At 37.4% G+C, this 25,618-nt stretch overlaps 1 protein-coding gene across 2 annotated transcripts; it reads right to left on the bottom strand.

The window, feature by feature from the left end:
• tlx2 (T cell leukemia homeobox 2) lies at positions 1-15,394 on the bottom strand. Of its 2 annotated transcripts, XM_042493321.1 has the most exons (4): positions 14,211-15,394; positions 4,642-4,879; positions 866-1,046; positions 1-378 (listed from the first exon to the last, which is right to left on the bottom strand). In XM_042493321.1, exons 1-4 carry the CDS (start codon positions 14,716-14,718, stop codon positions 367-369), a joined length of 939 nt encoding a protein of 312 aa, XP_042349255.1. In that variant the 5' UTR covers positions 14,719-15,394; the 3' UTR covers positions 1-366. The 2 variants fall into 2 exon arrangements, with proteins under 2 accessions (XP_042349255.1, XP_042349254.1); XM_042493320.1 differs by lacking the exon at positions 1-378 and having other exon boundaries at positions 830-1,046.
• Between the last annotated feature and the right edge of the window lie 10,224 nt (positions 15,395-25,618).

Here is a 25,618-nt window from a genome sequence, read left to right on the forward strand (position 1 = left end):
TTTTTCAAAAAGTCACAATATCATTTAATATAAAACACCTTTTAAATTCAACATAATGAGGAATTCGTCATCAGGAGTTCCACCAATCCACTACCACTTGAATACTGCAGTCCACCTCCACGGCAGCCGGCTTCAATGGTACTTCCGAGTGCACACAGAAAAGGGTTGAAACATGCATTTACTACATTGTACAAAGTCAAAAGCGAAAAACAGGAGGTCTTTTTTTTTTGCCGTTATTGGCAGAGAGTCTCTGCCGCCTCGTGAGGGATCCAGAGGCAAAAGAGGGGGGACTGTCTTGATAGTTGGGCATGTACAGAGGTGTCCATTTGTGTCCTGGCACTTATGGGTAAAGTGCCCTCCTCTCTTTTAGACCGTCAGCTGAAGGGAAAGTGGAAACGTGGTGTAAGGCAGGAAAATGACTCAACATACTTTTAAGATATTTGAGATAACAGTTGCTTAACTTTGACAAACAGCAATGTCAGTGCGGCTCCTGTGCTGTGAAGTCCGCACAGTGTTTTGTAGGTCTTGGCAGTAACAGATAGCTGTCTCTCTCTACACCATGTTGCTGGTAACGATCAATGAGTGAGGAAGCAAAATGTCCATTCATTTTTTTTTTCCAAAGCAAGCATCATTCTCCCGTATCTACGACAATCCCATTATGGTGCTGCGTTTTTTGAACGTCAGGAATAGAGATTCCTTTTGTCCATTCAAGCTGACAAACACATTTCATTCTTTGTCCCTCCCTCCTGTCTCTCCCTCCCTTTCCACTACACACACACACACACACACACACACACACACATACACTCACACACTCACACACACATGCTCACACTACAGATGCCACGGAGGTGACGGAGGTCACCTTATTGTCGTCTGCCCAGGGCTGCAGGTTCTGCAGGGCGTAGAGGGAGGAGTTGTGCAGGCAGAGCGGGTCCGGCTGCAGAGGCTGGCTCAACGTCTTCTGGAAAGCTTCCTGCTGAAGCTGCAGCATCAGCCGGTTGGCCTGCTGCCTCTCAGCCTCTCTCTCCTCCGCAGTCTGTCTCCTGCGTGGACGGGGGAGACAAAAATCGGACAAAAGAAGATATAATACCTAAGTAATGTTTATTTTTATGGGGCATGTGTAACCTATATTAATGCCACATAATATAATATTGTTTGCTATGTTAGTCTCATGTCCTCCTTCCTTTTTTCATTCATCATTTTACCCCCGAAAAGCGTGGCCCCCAGAATTTTTTTTCTCAAAAATCTGCACACCAAAAACAAAAGCCATAACGTAATTTCAGAGATTATGCTGAGAGTCAAGGCATTGTCTGATGTCCATAGAGTGATATAGGTACAGTTAACATTTTTTTATGTAACTCTTTTACAAGCTTGCATGAAATGGTTGATGCTAGCTTAAAAAAATTTGTGCACCACAGCCTCTTAAAGACAGCGGCCTGTTTTAAAACTGCCTGTTTAAAGCAGCATGGTTGTACGTGTCTCTGAAAACTTATAAATGAAACCTGTTTATTTGCAAATTAGCTGCTTTTAGTGCATGTTCATTCAACACCTGTGCCAGTTACTCCAGCTTCGGGCTAAATGACAGCTGATCAGGATGAGTGACAGGTGCAGGATAGGAGACGTGACTAACGGAGGGAGGAGGAGGTACAACTCCTGCCTCAAGGTGAAAACTGTTTTGTTTTTTTTAACTTTTCAGAGAAGCACATGTTAACAGTAACATAATTCCTGTACACTTTGTTGGTTGGTGCTGATATTAACATTTGCTGTGTTTGAAAAGTAACAGATGGGTGTTGTTTAAAGTATGTTTAAAATGATACATGCCCTTAATGGAAAAGTTGCAGTGTTTATGTTGGAAAGTATCCAAGCATGTTAACTTCAAGTGACTGGCACACTTTAGTCTGCAGGATTATAAAAAGAACTGAGCTATAGGAGCTAAATGCCAGAAAGGAGTTTATTAAGAATTTGCGAACCCTTAACAAGTTCCAAACTGAGCTCCAATGGTGACTCCAAGTCAATAAAATGTTGCTTTTACTTATCAATTTTTTCTACCTCTGATTTCCAGTTTAATTCATATTTAAATTAATTCAAATAGCAGATGTTTGAATGGTAAATAGGACATTTGCTCCTATGTTTGTGTTCTCATTTTTGCCAAGAAATGCTCTAATCTGTCTTTACCACTAACCCAGATTGAGGGAAAATGAAGAATTAATTGGCTCTTTTAAATTTATAATGGTAATACTAATAGCACAAAACATAATAAACAAATATTGTCCAAATTTACTATAAAATACAAATGACAGGTAGAAATCACAGGCTGAAATACACCTCTAAAACACTCTTTCATGCACACCAACCTCCATCCATTAGCCACACATTATTGTTAACAGCATTATCATAATCTCATTCCCCGGCTGTTGATTTGATCATCCTCTTGTTACTAGCGTAGTTGTCACGCAAAGACATCCCTCATGCTCATCCTATCAGGTGCACACTACAGGGAAATAGCATAAATCTCAGCAAAACTAGGAAATCAGAAAAACTAGTTAAGCCAATTCCCTTGTTACTCGTGTCACGCCGTTTAGTCTTGGATTTAGTTTGGTGGTTTTTATTTCAAATAAATTCCTTTTTATTGTATCTTGTTGAGAAATTTATCTTGTTTGTTTTTTACAGGATGTGATTGTTTTAAAAGTGATCATTAAATCAAATTTCAGTATTACATGTTTGTTTAAGACAAAGATGCCCATAAACTAAATCAAAAAAACGTGTGTTTTACTTGTTTTCTATGTGTATGAGGTCAAAACTCATTCCAGGGTTGGAACCAGGTTCAAGGCTCAGCCAAAACAGAGGGGGGTTCGGTGGCATGCTCCCCTAGGGATTTACGACAGCTATATGCATTGTTTTTCAAGCTGTTTTAAATAATGAAATACCAAATAAATCTGGATATCACTTTGGAGAAGAAATCACAGAGAATAAGGAAATAAGTCATCCTATGGAGCCTAGATCCTATTATCTACTACAGATGTCTTTTTGGCATCATTTTGTGTCTTTTTGAGGTCATTTTCTGTTTTTTTTTGTTTTTGATTTTTTTTTAAAATTTATTTTGTGTCTCCTTTTGGTGTTTTGTGTCTATTTGTAGATATTTTGTGTCTTTTTTGGTTGTCTTGAGTCTCTTTGAGGTCATTTTGTGTATTTTGGGGTTGTTTTATGTGTATTTGTACTTATTTTGTGTCTCCCTTTCGTTGTTTTAAATTTCTTTCAGGTTATTTTGTGTCCCAGTCTAGTGGTCTTTAGTTTCTTTGTAGTCATTTTGTGTCGGTTTTTGGTTGTTTTGCCTATTTTTAAGTTATATTTAAGTTGTCTTGTGCAATTCCTTTGCATCTCTTTGATGTCTTTTTGTGTCTCTTTGTGGTAATTTATAGATGTATAATAATAACTTAAAAGCGGATGACAAGATGGTGCATATTTTTTCCAGTGGAGTTGCTCTCCTGGCACATATGCCCAAAAATTGTTTAGCTTCAAGGTTTATTTCTGCGCAATTCGGCCCACTAAATATGCGCAGTAGTGTTTGAGTCTCTTCCAGGTTGGTACGTTTTAATGTGAGTGCATTTTGCAGGTAATACAGAGTTGAGCCCCTGACACTTTGGGCCCCTGGGCCTGTGCCCGAAAGGCCTGTTCGGTAATCCATCCATGATAGGTTAGATACGAATTTGGTGTAAACAACATCACTTACATGAAGTAACAGAACTGAACTCCTTCAGAGAGACTGAGCAGAAATGACACGAAGCTGAAGGTATTTTAAATGGCTAAACGATTCGAGGCTTTTAAGAAAACATTCAGTGCCCTGAAGCCACCTCCCCTCTCCGCCACTGACTCTTTCTAAAAAGCTTTAGAATCATTTAAACATTAAACCCTAAAAGGTAATTTAATTGTTTATAATGTGCTTATGAAATATGCGTCCTGTCCCTTTAACTAAGGGCAGGGCTTCATAATTTGATTTCCTACTCATTTACTTCCAAATGGCTATAAACAACAGTTAGAATGAAGTGAAGGAGCATCTGCGTGTGTGTGTGTGTGTGTGTGTGTGTGTGTGTGTGTGTGTGTGTTTTCTGTCTATGGACCTGGCAGTCAATTCCTCCTGTGAGTGTTTCAGTATTGCTTTGGACAGCAGGTTTCTAAAAGGCCTTTCAGGAGGCTCAGGAGTAATTGTGCTTGGTCAAGTGAACTGGCCTCGACTGGCAGCTAAGCTAAGCAAAATAGGTGTTGTGTTGTACGACGTCTCGGATGCTTCAGCTGCGGGCCATTTTTACTCGCGTTTAAAGTAAAACACCGGTAAGCATTTTGGACCCCGAGAGCAAAACACAGACATGTTCAGTGCTGTCAATTTATGGCAGGAGAAAGAAATTGGAAGGAAGGAGCGAACATCCTGCCCTCATAAAGACAAACGGCTTCTGAGAAATCCACCACGGCCTCTTTGTTTTGCTTAAGTAGATCATGAGGGTGAAGATATGAGCAAAACTTGGCACATAGAAGACAGCATTATGATGCCTTTGCTTCATTTTTCTCTACTTTTACACCACTAAGAGACTGAACTGCACCAGATAGCACTTTAAGTGAAGAAAAACGGTAGCAGAATCTTACCGCCATTTCGTCCGTCTGTTCTGGAACCAGGTCTTGACTTGTGCGTCTGTCATCTTCAAGGCCTTGGCCAAGGTGGCGCGCTCAGCCGACGCCAGGTACTTCTGCCGGTGAAAACGTTTCTCAAGCTCGCAGATCTGCACCCGGCTGAAGGAGGTGCGGGGCTTTTTCCTCTTGGGCGGCGTCCGGTTCTGGTATGGGTGGCCGATACGACGAGTCACGGAAAAGGGTGATAGGGCGGCTAAAAAAGGTGGGAAAAAAAAGGTTGCCTTGATTTTTTTATGGATGATACTTGAGAAATTGGTGGACTGTAGCTTTGGACAACTTTTAAAAAGTCCATGTCAGCATTAGCAATGAGGTTATTTTAAGTTTGGACTTCGAGGGTTTAAGATTAATATCCTTAAGTGTAAGTAGTTATTTCCATTTCTAAACAAGAATGAGCTGTGCTTCTCAAATACAGACTTATTTCCCTTGAGTTTTTGTTTGTCTGCGCTCATGATATAAACACAATTTTGTTTTCCAGTCCTTGGTTAGATAAAATTATTGTCCATTTTGTCTTAACTCTGGAAAAGCCAGTGTTGTTTGGGGAGTCTAAGAGAAGGCCCAGAAGCTGCCAATTGAAGAAGATAAATGTAATTACAACTAATATTCCCCTGCCAGATTTTGAAAACCAAACAGCACTCGGGTTTGCACAGAAAGGGTAAGTCATTTAAAAAGCTGAGCTATACAGTTCCAAAAACAATTCAAGAAAAATTATATCGCTTACGACTGGGAAAAAATTGGTCTCATAGAGTTAAATAGTGGCAAAAAGTCCAACTTGTACTTTAACAATGTGTTTTTTTTCACATTTAAAGGCAAAACTCCCTCAGGTGGTATGCAATGTTATAAGAAACGACACTTTTAAAAAATGTAGAAAATTGATTGCCTTGAAAAATGTAGGTAAATAAAACGATTACTCTTTATTTATGTTTAAGTTTATATCTAATTGTTATGTTTAGTTAAAGGTTAGCTATGTTTACTTGATTTTATGAAATTGCCTCAACGTAAAAATGACAAGTTTAATTAAATCAGTCTTTCTAAGTTTTAGCAACTTTAGTAAACCAAGTTTACTTTGCTATATATCTGTATTCTGCTGGCTGTAAACTAGTCGATCATATTTATATTTTATTAAACATGTAAATAAAACAGGAACTCGCAGATCTCCTAACTTCATCATTGGCAAAATCCTCTTTGTTATGATCAAGTGAAGTGAGACTAACTTACTGAAGTTGCAAACACTTAGAAAGAACAAGGTAATTTCACTTGTCATGTTTAAGTTGAAACAATTTAACAAATTTAAGTAAATATAGCCGAATGTCATGTAAACTTGACAAACTTGACTGAATTTGAGAAGACACGTTGAAATAATTTTGCAATGAATCAACTTCTCTCGTCTTCTTAAATTCAGTCAACTTGAGTGCACAGGATGCACTGAAAAATCAGCTGTGACTCAGATGGGTGAGGTAGGGGGTGAGGTTGGTGGGGGGAGGGGGAGACTCACCTGGGCAAGCCCCCTTTGGAAAAGGATAGTCTGCTAGAAGGCCATTGCCGTCTCGCAGGTGAGCGAGCTCGGGGTAATAGCATTTGGCTAATGTCTCCACAGTGCTCCAGACGGGGACCCTGCCGATGTCTCCCTTGGGGAGAGGACAGAGGGACCCGGCAGGCCCCGGCCCCCCTGTGGCCTCTCCGGCTCGGCTGTCCTCTGCCTGCTCCCCTAAAGGAAAGGGAGACACAGTGAGGTCCCACATCTGGAGCACAGCAGCAGCAGCAGCAGCAGCAGCCGCTGTGCGGGCGCCAACGCGCAGCAGCTAATCACATGAAGGAAGCCTGAATGATGAGCAGAGTCTACTTTAATGTCATTTACTGCTGGTCTCTTAAGTTAGCATTTGGTGAGGTTTTGCTCCAAAATTACATATCTGCCATTTAGAAGAATAAGTGACAACTAGCAGGGTTGCAAAAATAAATCAAGCACATACTGGTCAACCAATCAGATTCAGTCAGTGAAGGCCATCCATTCACTTAAAACAAAGCCATTAGCAACAGTCCTTCAATCTAGCAAATTTGGGGGGTAACTTTTTATAGGGTATATAGTCATCTTTTAAAAGCTGTACTTAAAGTGTATAAATCTTAAAACACATTGTTTTCTACTGATTCTTCTTAAAATGTATGTGGCCAAAGGGTCGGAAGGCTAACATTACATGACTAAAGACAAATATCTGCCGTTTGATATAAAAAATACCAACTACACTGAAAATAATAAATGGATGAATATACACACAGTGGGTCAAGCAAATGTCCCGTTATCTCTTTACAGATTGGATGGATATGTATTCTGGTCTATTTATAAGTCATATGTATTTTAACCATTTGAAACCTGGGCAAATTTGCATGAGGTCTTTAAAAAAGAAGGCAATTAGCAATGCAAGAAGAAATTACCCTTAAAAATAGCAAGAAATTAGTAAAAAGCACAAGGAATTTCCATGCAAACTTGTTCTTAAAAATTGGCACAAAAATGTTTATTAAAAAAAGAAATGACCTGGAAAAATAGCTTAAAAACATAATTTTGTAACACAATATTAAATTATGTAATAATACTAATTAAAATATATTTTTTTCCAAGATATTTTTCTTTTTTTCCTTATACATTTTTTCCCTAGCTTTTTAAAAATAATTCTTTATATCTACTCCTTGCAACCTGTACCAAGTTGCTCACTGCCCCTTTTCCCAAAGGCCTATTTAAAAAAAATAAATAAATAAATAAAAAGCACCAATTTCTTCAGAATTCAAAGGTTAAAACACTTGTGAAAGGTGTCTGAGAGCAGCACTGTTCTTCTGGGTTTCAAAGGGTTAATAATAACCTTTTTTAGAATTTTAATTCTATACAATTTTAGCATAAATTGTCTTCCATACCTTATTAAGCATCTGGCTTTTTAACTCCTACGGATAACGCCCAAAATCTACACCCATATAAACATCATCTTTTCGGAACAGACCACCCAGAATTTAAAGATATTGATGTTGCATTTGAGGACATTATTCATTCTTTTAAATAAATCATATGAACATGTATTGACCGGACTGTTATGTGTCTTCCCAACTGCTTTGTCATTGTGTCCATTCAAAAATATGAATTGCTCGCTGCCACTGTATTGTGTTTTTGTGCCTTTCTGCCTGGCGGTTCACTTTCACATATCACTGTATCTGGGTATTAATAACAACTTATCCCCTGCATCATAAAATATCTATGAATCCTGTCTATTTTGTCAGCCATGGGTAAACAGAAGATCGATAAATGTAATGAGATCGTTTTTGGCCATAGATCCACTCCCAAGCCACATTCTCATTTTGAGGCAGAATGGAAATCAACAACAGGAAGGAAAAAAAATCACACTGTAAAATCTGTCAAGTTGATCTTACTTAAAATAATCTTAGAAACTAATTGTCTTGAAAAGACTAAGTAACTATAACTATTAATTTTAATTTGTTTACTTCATATCAGAGTGTTAAGTTTACTTGAAATTTAGCTCTATTTACTTTAATTTCTGAAGTTGTTGCAATTAAAAAATGACAAGTGAAATTACCTTGTTCTTTCTAATTGTTATTAACTTCATTGTATCAAGTTAATCGGACTTAAGTTGATCATGACAAAGAGGATTTTGTTAATGCTGACGTTGGGAGATCTGCAAGCTCTGTTTTCTGAACATGTTGGAAAAAAACACAAATATGATTGACTAGTATGCAACAAGAAGAATACAGATATTTAGCGCAGTAAACTAAGTCGCTAAAACTTGTAAATATTGATTTAATAAAACTTGTTATTTCTAAGTTGCAACAACTTCACAAAATTAAGTAAATATAACTCAGTTTTAAGTAAATGTAGCGATTGGATATTAAATCAACATATATTAAGATTAATAGTTATTTTCACTTGCATTTTTCAAGGCAAACTAGATTTTTACGTTTTTGTTTCTTTTTAAGCAAAACCAACTTGTCAGATTTTACAGTGCACTCTCTCTCCCTCTCTCAATCCCTCTCTTTGTGTCATTCCTCCCCAGCAAGCTGTTTTGCCTCCTGTCTTACAGGGTGTTTATTTGTTTTTGTTTTGTCAGAAAAGCTCACCAGAAGCCAAAATGAATATGAAAACATCTGCATAGGTGTCCCCCGGGGGGCCACGTGCTGCCGCCGCTGCTGCTGCTGCTCAGAGTTTCAGCGACCTGAAAATTCATTTGCCGCACAGACGATGACAATTTGAATGGAAAATGGAACATGAAGCTATTATGCGCTCGGCAGTCGTTTCCAGGGAGCCGCCGTCGTCCCCTGATGGTGCTGAACACGAGTGGCAAATTGAGGCGTACACGAGGCAAATGATTTGTAAAATAAAGACGAATGGCTGCAATGTGCTGTTACAGTAGGTCACATAAAGTTAACATCACCTGAGTGGAAATTAGCCATGCAAATTTAGTGACTGAAATGAAAACTACCCTCTTCTTTTTTTTTTATTGTGTTTTGTGCTGGATTTATAGTGTCCGCGTCTTCTTTTTCTTCCTCCTCATTATTATTTTTAATCTCCTATGGTAATATTCCTATAATATTATCATCAGGTTTCACATTATGTGTTGCTCTGGTGCTCAATAACAGTAAAAATGGAAATGCTATCCCTCTAATATTCCTTTCGGGACTTAGACAGGCATCTGTGGTATTTAATCATCAGTTTATAGTGAAAAAATCCCCATGGTGGTTCGGATATTTCTATAAGTTGTGCACCTTTATTGCCCTTAACAGCGACTTTAAAGTGACCTTATTGCACTTTATTGTATGTTTTTAAATCTCATATGAGTCTTGACGCTTCTATAATGTCCCTAATACATTTTAACCTTATAATTGGTCCTTTTTTGGGAGCCCAAAACTATGTGCAGCCGTACGGGTCACATGCAGAGAGCGAGCAGGCCTGTTGTTGCTCCCAGCGGCAGGTCTGGCTAAATAATACTGCATTAGATGGCTATTTCAGGCCATCTGCGGGCTAACTAATGGACCAGGCGCATTCAAGCACGTTCAGAGGAAACCCAAGTGGAAGTTAACATGCAGGCTGCAGGACCCTCTGACTGAACCTGCCAAGTGCAGAAAAAGCTTCACAGCGTGCAAAATGCTGAGAAATATACGATACAGTGATGCTACGGATACTGCATCAATCATGATTAATGTTTTGACTCATTGTGTAAGGCTAAGACAGCTTAGGAATCAGATATGCCTTCAGATTTATGCAATGCTATTAATATTAGGGCTGTAGGCTATTTATATAGCACAAGAAATGCGGAGAGAGTTCAGGTTATGCGGTTTAAAAAGCACAAAATCGCCTGGATTTTCAAATTAAAAGACCTTCCATGCTCAACTGCATCAGCCCTGTTGGAATTACATGAATGAAAATAATCCAAAATATTAATATATGCTTGTATCAGTAGCTCTCAAATTTGTCAATTAGTTATGCATTTAGAGTAAGCCAGTTTTGTTTTTGTTAAATTATGAGTTTGCCTTTTACCATGACTTTGAAGGTGTACGACAATATGAAAAAACAACAACAAAAAACATCTATATTATTTTAGAAATTTCACAATCCTTCATTAAATTTTAGAATCACAGTCATAAAAAGCCTACATATAAACAGAAAATACAGCTAAATGAAGCTGGTGGAGCAAGTCTGGTATTTCCTATGATATAATATTGTTGGAGAAATTAAAATGAACCCTAATGTGTGTGTTTATACCCTCTTAAAATCCAAAATTAGGATTTTTAAATTATTTTCATTCAGTCAAGCATAAAATTAAAAAAAAAAAACAGTTAAACTGTTAATGTAGCATTTGTGTAAAAAAAGGAATTCATACATATGTAACCATTTATTACTATTATAAAGAAAACAAGAAAAGAAAAGAAAATATTGCAAAAACGATTAGAGTTTTTTCTCCTCTCCCTCCAATGAAACACAAAATAATCGAGAAATACTAAATTTGCCGCCTGGGTAATACAATTTAGCATAAGCATATCAAAAAATAAAATGCTACCACAGAGGATATGTTTCCCATAATAAAACCACCTATACTTAATAACACTTCTCGGTGACAGCGCCTCCCTTCCCCACTGCGGATATTACCTTTGTAGCAATCTAATAAATATATCCGTGAAGGATTCTAAAGGGGATATTGAAATATAACATGAACATATATTGCTATTTATTACACTGTATGGGACAAAAGGCAGGGACACTGTCTTCCGTCACAGCGAGAAACGGGGCAGTGTGGAACCACGAGGACAGGAGCGGAAATAAAATCATATTTTCCTCCTCTGCTGCCATTAAGACAGAAACAGATTTATTGCGGAGAAAGGGGCTTTAATTATGTTGTTTGTTTGCTTTTTTATTGATATTGCTTCGGCCTATATAGCTGCACATACTGTATTACGGCTGTATTTATTGCCAAACGATCCATATTATTTTCTGGTCTTATATTATTATCATTATTATTACTATTACTAGTGTGTAACACGAATTATTGTATTTGTGTTTGGCCGTGTATTTACTCATTTGTAAGAATTTGTACCGTAAAAGTTATGACTTTGAGATTATACAAATATTGTATTGTAAAATACTTTTTGAGCATGTGTTTCAATTTATCACAATTATTGATCAGATCATTTTATACCTATATCTTTAAAATAGCCAGACCACTACTTCTTTTTTTTTTTTAAAATGTCTCCTATATCTCTTTATTTTTTAATGTGTTTTTTTATGTTATAAATTTGTTTATTGTTGCAAGATGCTGAGCAGGATTAAAATATTAAATACAACAAAGCTGAATAGAATTAAATAAATATAAAATAAATAAATAAATGTAGTAAAAGTGTTAAGCTAAATCAAGTAAAAATCATTTTAACAGCAGAATGGTACAGATGAATAAAACGCTGCTGTCATCAAAATATTATTATTGCCACTATATAATAATAATAATAATAATAATAAATAATAATAATATAAGTAGAAGAAGAAGAAAAAGAAGAATGAAATGAATAGCTATCTGCCCTGAATGCAAAGAGGAGCTGGTGATTCTCAACATAAACCCACCAGTAAATAAAAGTCTTATTTTCAGAAATGGATTAAATTATCTCTCTAACGCCTCACAGTTTAATCCTTTGCGTCAGTTTGATACGACTTCTCTTGATTTATAACCTGAAGTTATAAGTTAGGGGGACGCGCGCCATGGCTGAAAATTGAGAGAAAACTATTGTGCAATTTAACAGGTTTCGTTTACATCCCTGCAAAAAAACGCTCATGGCTGCCAGAGCTGGAAGCCTTTGGCTAAATGTTTAGCTGTTTAAAGCTCCACGAGGCCGTTTTTCTCCTCCGGTTTCAACTTGAAATGCAAAGAGAGAAATAGAGAAAAAAACAAGAAAGAAACGAAGAGAAAGATTTAAAATGGTGCTCTGCCCATCAGGATAGATGATAGTCCATTTGATTTATGGCCTTTTATTGGAAACAGAGCAGGCTAAATCTGGCAAGTGTGTGTGTGTGTGTGTGTGTGTGTGTGTGTGTGTGTGTGTGTGTGTGTGTGTGTGTGTGTGTGTGTGTATTTGTGCAGTGTGTGTGTGTACTGCTGATCTTTGGCTGATCAATACAGTGGAAAGATATAAGCTGCGAAATAATTACAGCGACACAAAGCTGAGAGAAATTAAACGAGAGGCCCTCGGTGACTATGAGTAGAATTGATAAGCCTATTTACACTGTATCTTTTTGCAGTTGACATATCGTCCCCCAGTATTTAATAATTAATCAGGTGGAAAGAAACGGAATGGTGAATATTTAATGCGTGGAGACGTGTGTGTGTGTGTGTGTGTGTGTGTGTGTGTGTGTGTGTGTGTGTGTGTGTGTGTGTGTGTGTGTGTGTGGTGGAGGGGGGAGAGTGAGGCTGTGCAAATCCATGATGTTCTTCATTTTCATCTTCATAACGATGAGGTCATGAGAAAAACACCAGTGACACCTCCCCCTCCAAAATTAATAAAGAGAATAAAAATAGATAAAAAGATCATAATAAATAAATAAAAAGGTCAGATTTCGGGTATAATTATTTAAAATGACATATTATTTTAATGCTGTTGTTATACTACCTCTTTCTTATTAGAATTTACATTTACAACTGTTTTTAACATCTGTCCCATCTGTCACAGAAAACTGCCATTTGGGATATTGCTGCCACGGTATTATTTGTATTGTCACCGCAAAAATAAATAAATAGAATAAAATTAGAAGCTGTAAACGCCTATTACTTTTTTTTTTTTTTTTTAAAAAAAACGTGATTATTATTGTGTTCATGTTTTTTTTTCATTTAAAATATGAATAATAAATGTAAGTGTATAATGGTGTCTGGAGATAAAACTAAACATTATCTTGTGAGCAAATGACTAAAAACAATTTAACTGGCATTATGTAACGCAGACTATTTGTACTACATCAATACAGCTTGTGAAAAAAAAAAAAACGTCATAGTTTTTTAAATAATTTGATTAATAATAATTAATCTTAGTTTTTCTTTTCCTTTTTAAAAAAGAAATAATTTGCTATTTTTCATGTTTTGTTTTTATTATATTCTCCTAAAAGAGGGTTTATAAAGGTTATTAGATTTTTTTTTTTTTAAAAAAAAAAAAAAACAAAAACAAACATCTAAGTTTATTTAGAGTCTACAGTTGTTATATTTTTAATGTATTTTTGCTGCGTCATGGTTATTTATTAATTGCAGCAAGGAAAAAGAAAAGCAAGGATCAGAATCAATTGAGTGTGAGATGTTTATGATTTTATTTAATTTTATTTTAATTGTGCTGATCTTTATTTTTATTTTTTGTTTTGAGAACATTACATTTAGATTCTTTAATAATAATAATAATAATAATAATAATAATAATAATAATAATAATAATAATAATAATAACAATAAAAATAAAAGGCCTAATCTTCCGATTTTAAGATTTTTGAGATGCCTTGTGTCATTATTATTATTATTATGACTCATCCTCCTGCGTTCTCAATTGGCTCAAAGAAAAAAAAAATCATTCATCCTCATGAAAAGACGCGGAACGTCGTTATCCGTCATCCGCTGTAAATGGAGAGTGATGGTCCAATACTGATTCATCAGCACGTCCATGTCAATTTCTCCCCTCGTTCATCAGACTGCCCTTCCAGCATAATAAAGCTGACTGTGTGTGCATATACGATTCGTTATAGATTACAACCTAAAGATGAAATCAGGTCCCCCTCTGTGCCTGAGCTATTAGGCCCAGATTATCCAGGGCCTGTTTTTTTTTTCAGAAAATCTCCAACTCTGCACGCCCATGACAGAAAAATATAGTAGTGTGCGCATGAGTCTTTGGGCTCATTTTTTAGGGTGTGAAATGCAGGTGAAGGTGCATGAATGTGTAACATTCTTTGACCCAATCTGATGTAGTAGGAAACACAAATCAAGCTACAAGTGTTGCAGGATGAAACTCTTATTTACCTGTTAATCTGTCCTTGGCAAACCTCCTACTGCTCTCCATCCACGGGAAGGTGAAGTTTGCCGCATTCCCCATCCCCATCCCGGGCACCGAGGCGATGCCGGGTCCGATGCCCGGCGGATGTGTCGAAGGGGGCGGATGCGGCGCAGCAGCGGCGGGCGGCGGAGGAGGCGGCATGGGTCTGTGCGCCGGCACCCGGATCACCCCTCCGGCGCCGCCCGAGTTCACGTTAACGTTCATGTTCATGTTCATACTGACGTTCATGTTCATGTTGACGTTGTAGGAGCCGGCCAGACCCGCCGCCATGGAACAGGCCGGGTTGTAGACGCTGTTGTACCCGTTGCTGTAGACGTTGGGGGCCAGCGCGTAATCCGGGTCGCCGGTCCGGTTGGGCAGCATGCAGCCGCTGGACTGGTCCGAGCTGTTGAGGATCTGGTCGATGCCGAAGCTGATGGGTTCATGCTGCTGCTGGTGCGTCTGGTTCACCTCCTCAATCCCGGTGTGCTCCATAGTTTTTTTTTAAATCTGTGATGGGTTTGTCAGTTATCAGTGCTCGGATGTATTTTTGTCATATGGTAATTCGCGCCTTGGGAAATGTTTGTGCTGCGGTATCGGGCTGTTTTTTGGGGGGGTTTCAAGCATCGACACGGGCCTGTTCTACTCCCAGGAAACCAATAACGTGTCCAGCGCTATCCAGAATCTTGCCATTGGACAATTTTTGTCCAGCATTGGGATCGGGTGTTCCCTAAATTAAATGCCTATCCATCGGGCTAAGAAAAAGCGTATCCATCTTTAACAGCGTGTTCTTTTCCCAGCGAACTACATACAAAGCAGCCTAACAAGAAGAAAAAAAACAACCCAAGACGCCAAATGGTTATCCCGAGTACTTACAGACAAACAATCCGTGATTTCTTTGAGAGGAGGCAGTTCTCTGGAGAGGCTTGATGCGCTTTGTTCGCCTACTCTGGCAGAGACGATCCATACACAGGGGGCATGGTAGGATACCCAAGCTCGTCGCATCAAAATAGAGCCACAGACAAAACAAACCCAAAAAGAGGCGACAGGACGAAGCGCTGACCTCGCAGGCGTGGATATTAATTGGAGGTGAGAGCGAAAGACGGCTCCGTTGTGCTGAATGGGTGAAGTGCGTTTCAGCAGGTGAGACAACCCTCTGCGTAAAAGCTGCCATTCGGTCATCCAGCCAAACCTCGCCTCCCTTCCTCCCCCCCGCCCTTCCTCCCTCCCTCTTCAGCAGGGCAGTTGTTTTGCTGTCTTAAAGAAGCCGCAGCTTTCTTTATTATCTGCAGCTTTGCTGATATTAAACAGGAGTGTTTGTGCCTTTTAGGTGCAGAAGGTCCGGGGCAAGCGCTTTCCAAACTGTTTTGTGTCTACATGTTAAAAACACCGAATCGAGCTTCAGAAGTTTGACTTAATGTTCAATATAAAATTTCGACAGTTAAGAAATATTTCTCCCCTCATGTCAAAAAAGATACATATTTTAGCATCAATTACGTGATATTTGTATTTGTTTGTCATCCTTATTGAGGTGAGATTCCCCATAAACCCCAAAGGGTTTTTTAATCTCACCTGCACGAGCTTGTCTTCTTTTGTAGTTGTAGTGTTTTCTGTTGTGTGAATACATTTTATATTTTTTAAAAATCTTAAAATTGAAACATTTCGGTTGTTTAAGAAAATCTAAATAAATAAAATGCTTTTTGGATGTTTTTTGTCCATCTTTCCTTGGGGACTCTTGGACATAAGTGTATTTTTTTTTTTTTTTAGCAGTGACTTAATTTGACAAAATTACAGATATTTACACCAGAAATTGGTGCAAACAAGGCACAAATGAGTGCAAAAAATCACCAGAATGCAGGAAATTAAGATGTTGATACCCAATTATTTTTTGGTGGAGGACCTTAATCTCCCTATGTCCCCCCAATGTTGAAAAAAAGCCTATACGCCCTTGCTCTTGGTTAACCCTTTAAAACCTGGTTTGACATCACTTTGCTGCGTTCAGACGCCGTTCACACGCATTTAAACCCTTCAAATGTGAGCAAATTGGTGCGCTTTCTTTGGAAATCCTGGGGTAAAAGGCAATAGGAAAATTGGCAGGAAATCCCTTGCAAATTGCAAGAGATGATTGTAAAAAGTGACAAGAAAATTACCTGAAAATTACCTTTCAGAGAGAGACAGAGCGAGAAAGAGAGTTGGTTTTTTTTAAAATCTCAAAATTATGGAAAAATGTACAGATAACCATAAATATAGGCTATATATTATTATCATTAATAATACTTGTAATTATTGTTATTTTTTGCACCTTTTTTCCAGGTCTTTTTTATTATTATTATTATTATTTTGGGGTAATTTCTTGTTAATTTCCATGTTTTTGAAAGAACTTAAGTCAATTTGCTCAGGTTTCAAAGGGCTAAATATGTTTTAAACGCAGTCCCACAGTTTTGTCAGCAAAGGGTCTTTACAGGTTGACATTTAGGCCCCTGGAGAATCTTCCATGATAAGATTGTGTTTGGGAACTCTTCTTCACCTGACAGAGTACCTGCTGTTGGACACGATTTGGTGCAGAACTCGACAGCACTTCAGTTTTCAATTCAGATATGATACACGGGTGTCTTTTTGTCTGTGCGCTCACTGTCTACGCAATCAAAACAAACACACATTCACCCATGCTCCTCGTCCAGATTTTCCCGGCACACCAGTTTTAGGATCCACCAACATTCGGATCAATGAGCACTGAGCGAATATATATATAAAAAAAAAAACAACGAAATGGCAAGTTGCAGATCATGCTGGTGGACGAGCCTGAGTGGTATCCCCTGTTATTTTTAATGTCGGTTACATCAGTGCGCGCGGGTCCTGCAAGATACAACAAATACTGGTCCAGATTTATGCGTGTGTGAGAGAGAGAGCCGCTGAGGCAATAATCTGTTGCGCACAATGAAGCCATAAATCCGGTGATATTGACGGGAAGTTGTGCAGAGTATGCCCTGATTTAAAGGCACTGATAGGCCCATTCCAACGTGCATTATCACAAGTAATGAAATGTAAACCAACCATAAGCGATGCATAGGAAACAATGTATAGACCCAGGAGTAAAATAAAGGTTTTACGCGTCCAAATAAAGAGAAAAACATGGATAGATAGATAGATAGATAGATAGATAGATAGACAGATAGATAGATAGATAATTAAACACCGGCAGCTGCAGGAGTCCCATCATGAAAGCCAAATGCGTTGCTGATTTGCACAAATTATTTAACCTTTCTTCGCCCGGAGCGACGACGCGGATCGCCCGGGTCTCAATTCAATAAAGATGAAAAATGGCTCACAATAAAAGCGCGACACGGGGAAAAACGAATTTAATATATCACCGTTTTATTACGCACTTATTTCACTTTCCGTGCGAATAAAGATATCTCTCAACTGCACAAGGTGGCTAGAGGGAAGCATAAAAATCAATTGTGTGAATTCGAGGCCATATCAATAACGGTGCGGGACGAGAGCAGTGCGAGTGAAGCTGCTATTAGGCCTGTTTATATTTGCGCGTTACAATGAAATGAATAGGGACGAGAGGATGCACTGAGGCCGCAGATCAGCTTACAGACAAGGTAATTGGCCGTTTATGCAAAAGCAGGGAGATCTATGGGCCGGAAGGCTGGGAAATAATGCTGAAGGTATAACACATCTCTCTTTGCTGGTGATGTCAGCAGCAGGGATGTGAGGTCTCATTGTGCGCCACCTTTAGTGCTACACCAACACGGGGGATCCCAAACTTTGTCATAACTGTTTAGTAGATAGGCCTACATTCTCTGTGTAAATGCTGACCAATCAGTGAAAGTTATGAGAACTGGGGGTACACGATAAAACAGGGGGTCTGAGGATTCTCCCTTAGAAACAACAACAACAAAAAAAGCGGTTTAAATCCCTTTTTCTGCACATGGGCTGCACCATGGTAACCATAACAAAATCTGAGAAATAATTAAATTGGTCATCATGCTAAATTCTGCCAGAATATATGTTAATGCTTCTCAAGAGACCCCACAATGAAATATTATCACGATAAATCACCATACAATATTATCAGGATACTTAAATCACCATACAATATTATCACGATACTTAAAATCGCAATACAATATTATGGTAATTTCAATATTTTGCAAAATGCCAGGCACTGCCACAACATATATCTGGATTTATTACCTTTGTTGAACAGAAACTTATTTCCCCAGCTCTGTCAACATCTGTTTTTACCTAATAAGATGACATTTTCATCTCACTTTAATCATTTTTTATTGCAGCAGAATGACTCAAAAAGCAACAGTGTTTTTTTTAAATTAAAGATTACTAAAAAATAGTTTATATAAAAATAAATCTTAATAATTTATTTAATAAATCCGTACATGGTGTCCCTGTATCGATACAGTATTGTCACACAAAATATTGCAAAACTATGCCCCCAATCCTAATGTTTTGATAAATATGATGGGTTTTTCAAAAAAAAAAAAAAATTTAATTATTTAAACTTCATGTAATGCCTTAACTTTAAACCTCTCCCTTGCTTTACTGTGCAGGTTGAATACCATGTGCATCATTGAAGTTCTTAAAATTTTACCTCTTCTTACAGGAAAAAAAATAAATAAAAAAATCGAAATACAGTGCCTCTGGGGCCCCTTGCCCCCCTTAAAATAAACAAGAAATCTAGAAGAAGATTTTCATTTTGTCAAAATTAAACACATTTATACCATAGATTGATGCAGAGAAGTGCATAGACTGGTGGATAAAAATTCACCAGAATACAGATAATTTAGTGTGTGTTGCTCAAAATTTTCTGTCACAGGACACCCAGACTCCTTTTCTCATGTGCATCCCCTCCAGTGTTGAAACCAAACCTAAACCCTTGTAAACTATATAAGTACAAGCTAATTATTTAAAAGTATTTATAGGTCTATATATTCTGAATAAATTACCTCAGGTTGATTTCAACACTGTCACTCAGTTGATGTTTACACCTTTTCTTGTTATTATTTGCATGCTTTTTCAAAATATCGATTTATTATTAAAAGTCATTGTGAGATGTTTATTAACAGACTCATGACTCTTCCCTGCACATTTTTTTTAACTGTGCCAACATCTAGCCATAATTATCTGCAGGTGGTACTAATTTGAACTGTGGCAGCAATAACAGTGGTACGTCTTTCCTGTACCAACACCTTACTTCATCTATTAACCCAAAGACAATGTAGTTCTTATTATAATTATTTTTCACTTATAAGTTTGCTGTGGATTAATTATTAAATTTACCAAATAAAGACAAGACCAAGAGAAAAAAGGACAACATATTCTAAAATAAACCAAACTATTTCAAGGTTTTATTTATTTATTTGCTTATTTATTTATTTATGTTTACAGATTCAAACCTAGTATTGGAAACTTTTATTCTACTTTATTAAACGTGTTTATTTTTTAATAGTAACTGAAAATAATCCTCATAATCCACATGTCCCGAAGCAGGAAATTACACTGAAATCCTATAGCTAAAGCCTTTCCAATATGTGTCCTGTTCATAGGAGGCAGCTCTCTGCATGTGGACAAATGAGGCTCTTTGCCAACATGCTGAACACAATGGTAAAACTGTAAACCTCTAATCATCAGGAGCAATATCAGACTTCTCTTTATTGAGTCTGACAACCAGAGCTTACTCAACAAGACACCAAGTGTCTTGTTTCATTATTCTCAACAAATTCGCTGTGATTATCTCCAACGAGCTGCTGTTATAATGAAGCGTGAGGGAATTTTAAAAATGATTTTAAAAAGTTGTCTGATTTCTAATGTGCAGTTTGGGACTCTTCACGCTGATATGTCACCTTAAACTCCATGAAATGTCTCATCATGTGATCTGTACACAGATCTGAGCAGAACAGAAAGTATTACTAATATGATTCTGCAGTTTTATTGAAGCTAGAAAGAAAATCTCATTTATCCAGTTTTTAAAATAATAATCTTTTGGGTTATTTTCACATTAATTTGTAAATGTCTTGTTTTGACCATCAGATTTATCGCAAAAAGAGATTTAAGTGACATAATATTTAACCTTCATGTATTTAAATGCCCTTTTAACTGTTTACACCTTTCTCCATTTCTTCGTGTGTCTGACATCTGCAAAGGGAAACACTATTTCTGCACATAATGAGATTAGTGTGTATGAACTGCTCATGCTCCCTGTTCCCTCTAAATGCTTGTTTAAGTATCTTCATTATGCTATCTTCTTATACATCTCTCTATCCGCTGCTGCAATGACCCAGTTCTCCCATCAGGATCATTAAAATTTTATCTAATAAACTATAGCTTCAAAACACGAGGGGATTTAAATTATTATTATTTTTTAAATAAAGATCCCTGACTTATTATGGGAGGGCTGCCGCTATAAAACTAGCGATAAAATAGGCCAATAGGAGGTCTACCTATAGCTGTTAAATGCAAACGTGCAATGATGCTGTGCTGGATTGTAATCAGCAATTTTACTAATGCAATAAAACCCCATTGCCAATTAAGGTATACCCCCCTCACTCGCTTTCTCTCTCTCTCTCTCTCTCTCTCTCACTCACACACACACACACACACACACACACACACACACACCCTTTCTCTCTCTCTCTCAATATGAAAGCTCCTCGCTGACTTTGCCCAAAGGCGTTGTCTATGGTTGCCGGCTGTGCGTGATGAATCGTTATCTCCAGGCCATGCTGCTCGTCTGGGTAATAAAGTACCAGCAAAGCGGAGACAAAAGGAATTTGTCACAGTTTCCTCCCCGATATATTAGCGTCCTACCGACCGGTATAGCTTTCATTTGGAAGGGGGACCAGGGGCCTACACACCAAATTAAAACGAACAGAAGAAAAATAAGACCAAAAAAAGCAAAAGTGTCCAGAAATGTTGCAGAGAAGCAGCATAGAGGGGAATGGAAATAATAAACCTTAAAATCGCACTTAAACACAGTTCTTTATTGTTCTTTATTTAATTATAATTATGATGATTAGGCCTGTTAGTGTTGTTGCTGATGTTCTTTATTGTGTTGTTTTGTGTCATTAGTTTGTGCAAAGCGTGTTATTGGTCATTTGGATTTTTCATCGTGTTCACTAATTGTTTCTGTAAAGAGAAATGAGCAGTGGCGTGTCCAGACTAGTTTTTTTTTTTTAACTGGGGTGGCCCAAGTGGGGCACTGACTTATGCAGGGGTGGCAGAAAGTAAAGCGACATAGCTTTAATTTACTATTTTTGTCTCCTAATTACTAACCCAGCTGGCAGGGAACGTTCCCATAACATTGGCTAACGTTATCTACAAGTTGTAATAATGTTACAACATTTTACTCTAATGTTCAAGAACGTTTTAAGGATGTTCTTCACTTAAAATAATGTCCCTATAAGGTTAAATGCTGACCAAGATGTAACGTTTTCACTGTAACATTCTGAGGATGTTTCGGTGATGTTGAGAGGTGACAGATCATAGAATGTTCTTTTTATAAAATGTTCCTAAAATGTTACATGATAACAAAGGAAGAAGGTTTTCAAAGCAACATCCAGAACATATCATTCAGGCCTGAGATTATTATTTTTTATTATTATATTTCATTTTTTTGTTATTTAATATGTTTTTGGTTAAAAAAAAAAAAAAAAATTTATTCTATAAAGAACATTACCCTAACTTTAAGAAAAGCATTCTGGGAACCAAAAGAAAAACATTACATTGTACCATTCTCATAACGTTTTCCGAACTAAAAAATGCCGGGAACATTGTAGTGTCTTACATTCCTGTTTCTTGTTTAGATTAAAGGATAACTAGAGCTACGAATCACAACACAACAGAGTGATATGACACAAATGTAAAATAAAGCTTCCATTTATTAGAGAAATTGTTTCTCAAAAAGTAAATAGTATAATATAGTATAAAGTGCCAAAGAAATGAAATAAATAAGCCTGTGCGAACCAACAGTTTTATCGATTTATTTGTTTGTAAAATTAGTCTTCACACAGCTCTGGCACATTACTGCCTCACAGGTTTAATACTGAATTGCAGTTCCAAACTAAACAAAAATTCAGTTTACTTATCAAACAGTTCAAACTGACTGGAAAGATTGGCCATTCTTTATGGGTGGCACCTGGGGTGGCCAATCAGATTTCAGCGGTGGCACGTGTCCCCACCACAGGCCGGACACGTCCCTGGTGATGATTAAGCCTGTTACTGTTGTTGCTGATGTTCTTCATTTTGTTAAACATTGTTTTGTGTCATTAGTTTGTGCAAAGCCTATTATTGGTCATTTGGATTGTTTTCCACAATCCATCACAGAAAATGCTTTCTTAGACTTCACTAATTGTTTCTGTAAAGAGTAATAATGAGAGGAAACATGCAAGTGTCTATTTTGCATTAGTTTGTGCAACGATGTGACGATGCAAAAATGCGCCTATAGTTCCAGTTTTGGTTGAGATTTGGCCTGAGAAAATACCAGGCGAATGCATAGACATTCAATCCCCCCAAACTATGAATGTGTATATCAACAAAAGTGGACATGCATGGGTAAACCCTTTTACATCCTGTCAGCTGCTTGTTTGTGCAGTCTAGTCCAAATTTGTGTAAAAAAAAAAAAAAAGGCAAAATCCAGACAGTAGGGGCATCCGATAATGGATGTCTAGCTGTTAAGTTGTCTGATAAAGGACACATTTAAATTGACAGCTGAAATGATCCCAGACCTGGGGAGGGAGGGAAAAAAAACTGCCTCTGCAATCAAGGATGTTAAAGATTAGTGTGACGAAGGCTGTCATCCTCCTCCCTCCCAGGCCCTGTTTGGCTCTCTGCTGCTGTTAGGTTGGATTTCAGAGTTGACACCAGAAAAAACAGGGTCCAGTGGTCTGAGATGGGGGCCTGTTCGTTGTCTCGACTCCTGTAAATGTTAAATAAGAAAACTTACAAGGTTCTCAAATACTTTTTTATCATTCATTTGTTAGTCTTTAACATCCTGCTGTGGCTTGTCAGGGCCGTAGACTGGATTTTAGACGTACTGGGGTCAAGTGCACACATTGTCCCCCACCCTAAAAAGCTCAAAATGTTTTACAAGTTTATTTTGTATATATATATGTGTCTATTTGTTTTCTTAACTGTTGAATTGGTGGTTCTCTAATGTATTAATGTGTATTGCTCAATTAATGAAAAGGTCTAAATGCTCTTAATGTGTCAAGCCAAAACATTTTAGCTGGTTCAACATATCTTTTAGGATTTCTTTGTTCTTGTGTGATACTCCTTTCCTATTGCCATGGCTTCCTCGAACAATGGATGCTGCTCCCATAATGATGCTTATTTGCTTTGAGGATGTTACAGAATACTTAATCTTGACCTAGTTTAAGGTATATTCACTTTTTTTTAGTATGTACAGTCTATTTACAATAATCTGCATATTGTGTTGTTTTTTTTTTTTTTTTGTTTTTTTTTTTTGCTTTGTCCTGATAGAGTCATCCCTAATATTCAGTAGGCTATTAACTGCTCAAACACAATATTATAAATCACAACCACTTGCAGTGATGGCCAAAACTGTGTCACTAAAGACTATAAAAAAATATGACTTTCCTTGAACCTCCAGTGCACTGCATGCTCCCTATCGAGAAAGAACCGACTGTTTATGCTGCCCGGGAAACCCGTTTTCTTCAGAGTGCATAACAACAGCCAGGGCCCTGATGGAAGAAGAACCACCTTTGTGTAGCCTCCAGGATTATTTTTCCTCAGAGTGTGGGGTTCTGCTGCACGCTACCCCACAAAGAACCATTCTGCATGTTGGAACCCTTTTTATTGAGAGTGTAGAATTACATTATTCTGCATTTGGAGGGTTCAGTCCTTGACTCTTCGCCTCCCTCAGGGGAAAACCTGGCGCCTCCTGCCCGGATCAGACGACTCGAACCTGGACGGAGTGGAAAGGAGGAGAGGGGTTGAGAGGAGGAGGAGGAGGAGGAGGGGGGGGAGGAGGTGGGGAATGAAAATAGTAAAAAAAGAGGGGAGAAATCGCTGAAATGCAGGCTTAGGACTGGGAGGATGGAGGGATGTCATGTTGATGCGCAGGCCGTCCCTGAGCTGAAGGTCTGCTGAGAGACTGAATCTGTCCACCAGTATTATTATTATTATTATTATTATTATTATTATTATCATTATTATTAGTAGTATTGCTGTTGTTGTTGTTTGACCTAAACTATATTGGTAAAAAAAAAGAAAGAACAAAAAAGAAAGAAAGAAAACAGAAATTGGAGAATTATGTTTTATTTCTAACTTTTCCCCTTGTGAGTTAAGTCTATTTGTGGAAAAAATCGACACCAAAAGGTAAAATAAAACCCGTGATTTCATTACTCGACGTTAGATTTCTCGACTTTATCTTTTCCACTTTTCCGTTTAAATGCAAACCGATTCATTTTGCTCTTCCCAGCTGTTTGCCTCAGATAAACCTATCGATTAGACATCAGTTAGATTCCTAGCCAGGGCTTTATTGAGTAAGTTGGTGAACCTTAAAGTGAATTACAGGAACTGCTCTGCCCCTCCGGTGAACTATTTAGTTGAATCTAATTTACTTTGATAAAGACCATCTATTTTATTTACTCTGATCGCCATTTTCATCGGGGGTTTATTGTGAGACTGTGAGGGCAGACTTTGAGAAGGATTTTTGGAGAGAAGAGGAACATTAGCTTCTTTTGCAGAATTAAAATGACATTCAATGTAATCTGTAATGTTTTTGTATTGACAATACACAGCATTATTATTGTAATTATCACCATCATTATTGTAATCACTGTTATAATTATTGTAAACAGATCTTTATCCCTAAAATTGAGGCCTCTGAATTTTAAATATAATTTTGCAACAGATGTCTAAGTCAGTTATGTCTGCAATAAATACATTTTCATATGCATTTGTCTTCTGTCTGCAGGAGTATAGGAAAATCAACAATTTCGTCAAGAGCTGCAACACTGCTGCAAGATGCACCACTGCAAAAGGAAATGTTCATTATTTTTGGGTTAACCAGGAACGTCCGAGTGTAGCCTGCCTTTAAAAAAAATTAAATATAAATATAAATGGTGGTTTAATCAACGATATGTTTTTTGTCTCTATCAATGATTTAGAATCAATATTTAATGAAATAATGCATACTTTAATATAGTCTCCAACTGAAAACTTTAATTTTACCTAATGCAGCAAAGGCAAAAGATTTGGTGATCATTATATTATTATTATGGTAAAATATTTTTCATGTCTTTCATTTGGAAACATCCTACTCGCTTTCAATACATCACATATTTTGTGCAAATAAATAATAAATTAAAATATATTTTTTTTATAAAATCATAAAACTGTGACGAATCTC

The sequence above is a fragment of the Plectropomus leopardus genome, chromosome 9 (genome assembly GCF_008729295.1).
Source record: "Plectropomus leopardus isolate mb chromosome 9, YSFRI_Pleo_2.0, whole genome shotgun sequence".
NCBI classification, from domain to species: Eukaryota; Metazoa; Chordata; class Actinopteri; order Perciformes; family Serranidae; genus Plectropomus; species Plectropomus leopardus.

Bases quoted from the DNA above. Each gene is read 5' to 3' on its own strand.
- tlx2 (XM_042493320.1), bottom strand. From the start codon at position 14,718: ATGGAGCACACCGGGATTGAGGAGGTGAACCAGACGCACCAGCAGCAG. The intron at 4,880-14,210 runs GTAAATAAGAGT...CACCTTTTTTAG, and splicing joins TGCCAAGGACAGATTAACAG to CCGCCCTATCACCCTTTTCC. The intron at 1,047-4,641 runs GTAAGATTCTGC...CCGTCCACGCAG, and splicing joins AACAGACGGACGAAATGGCG to GAGACAGACTGCGGAGGAGA.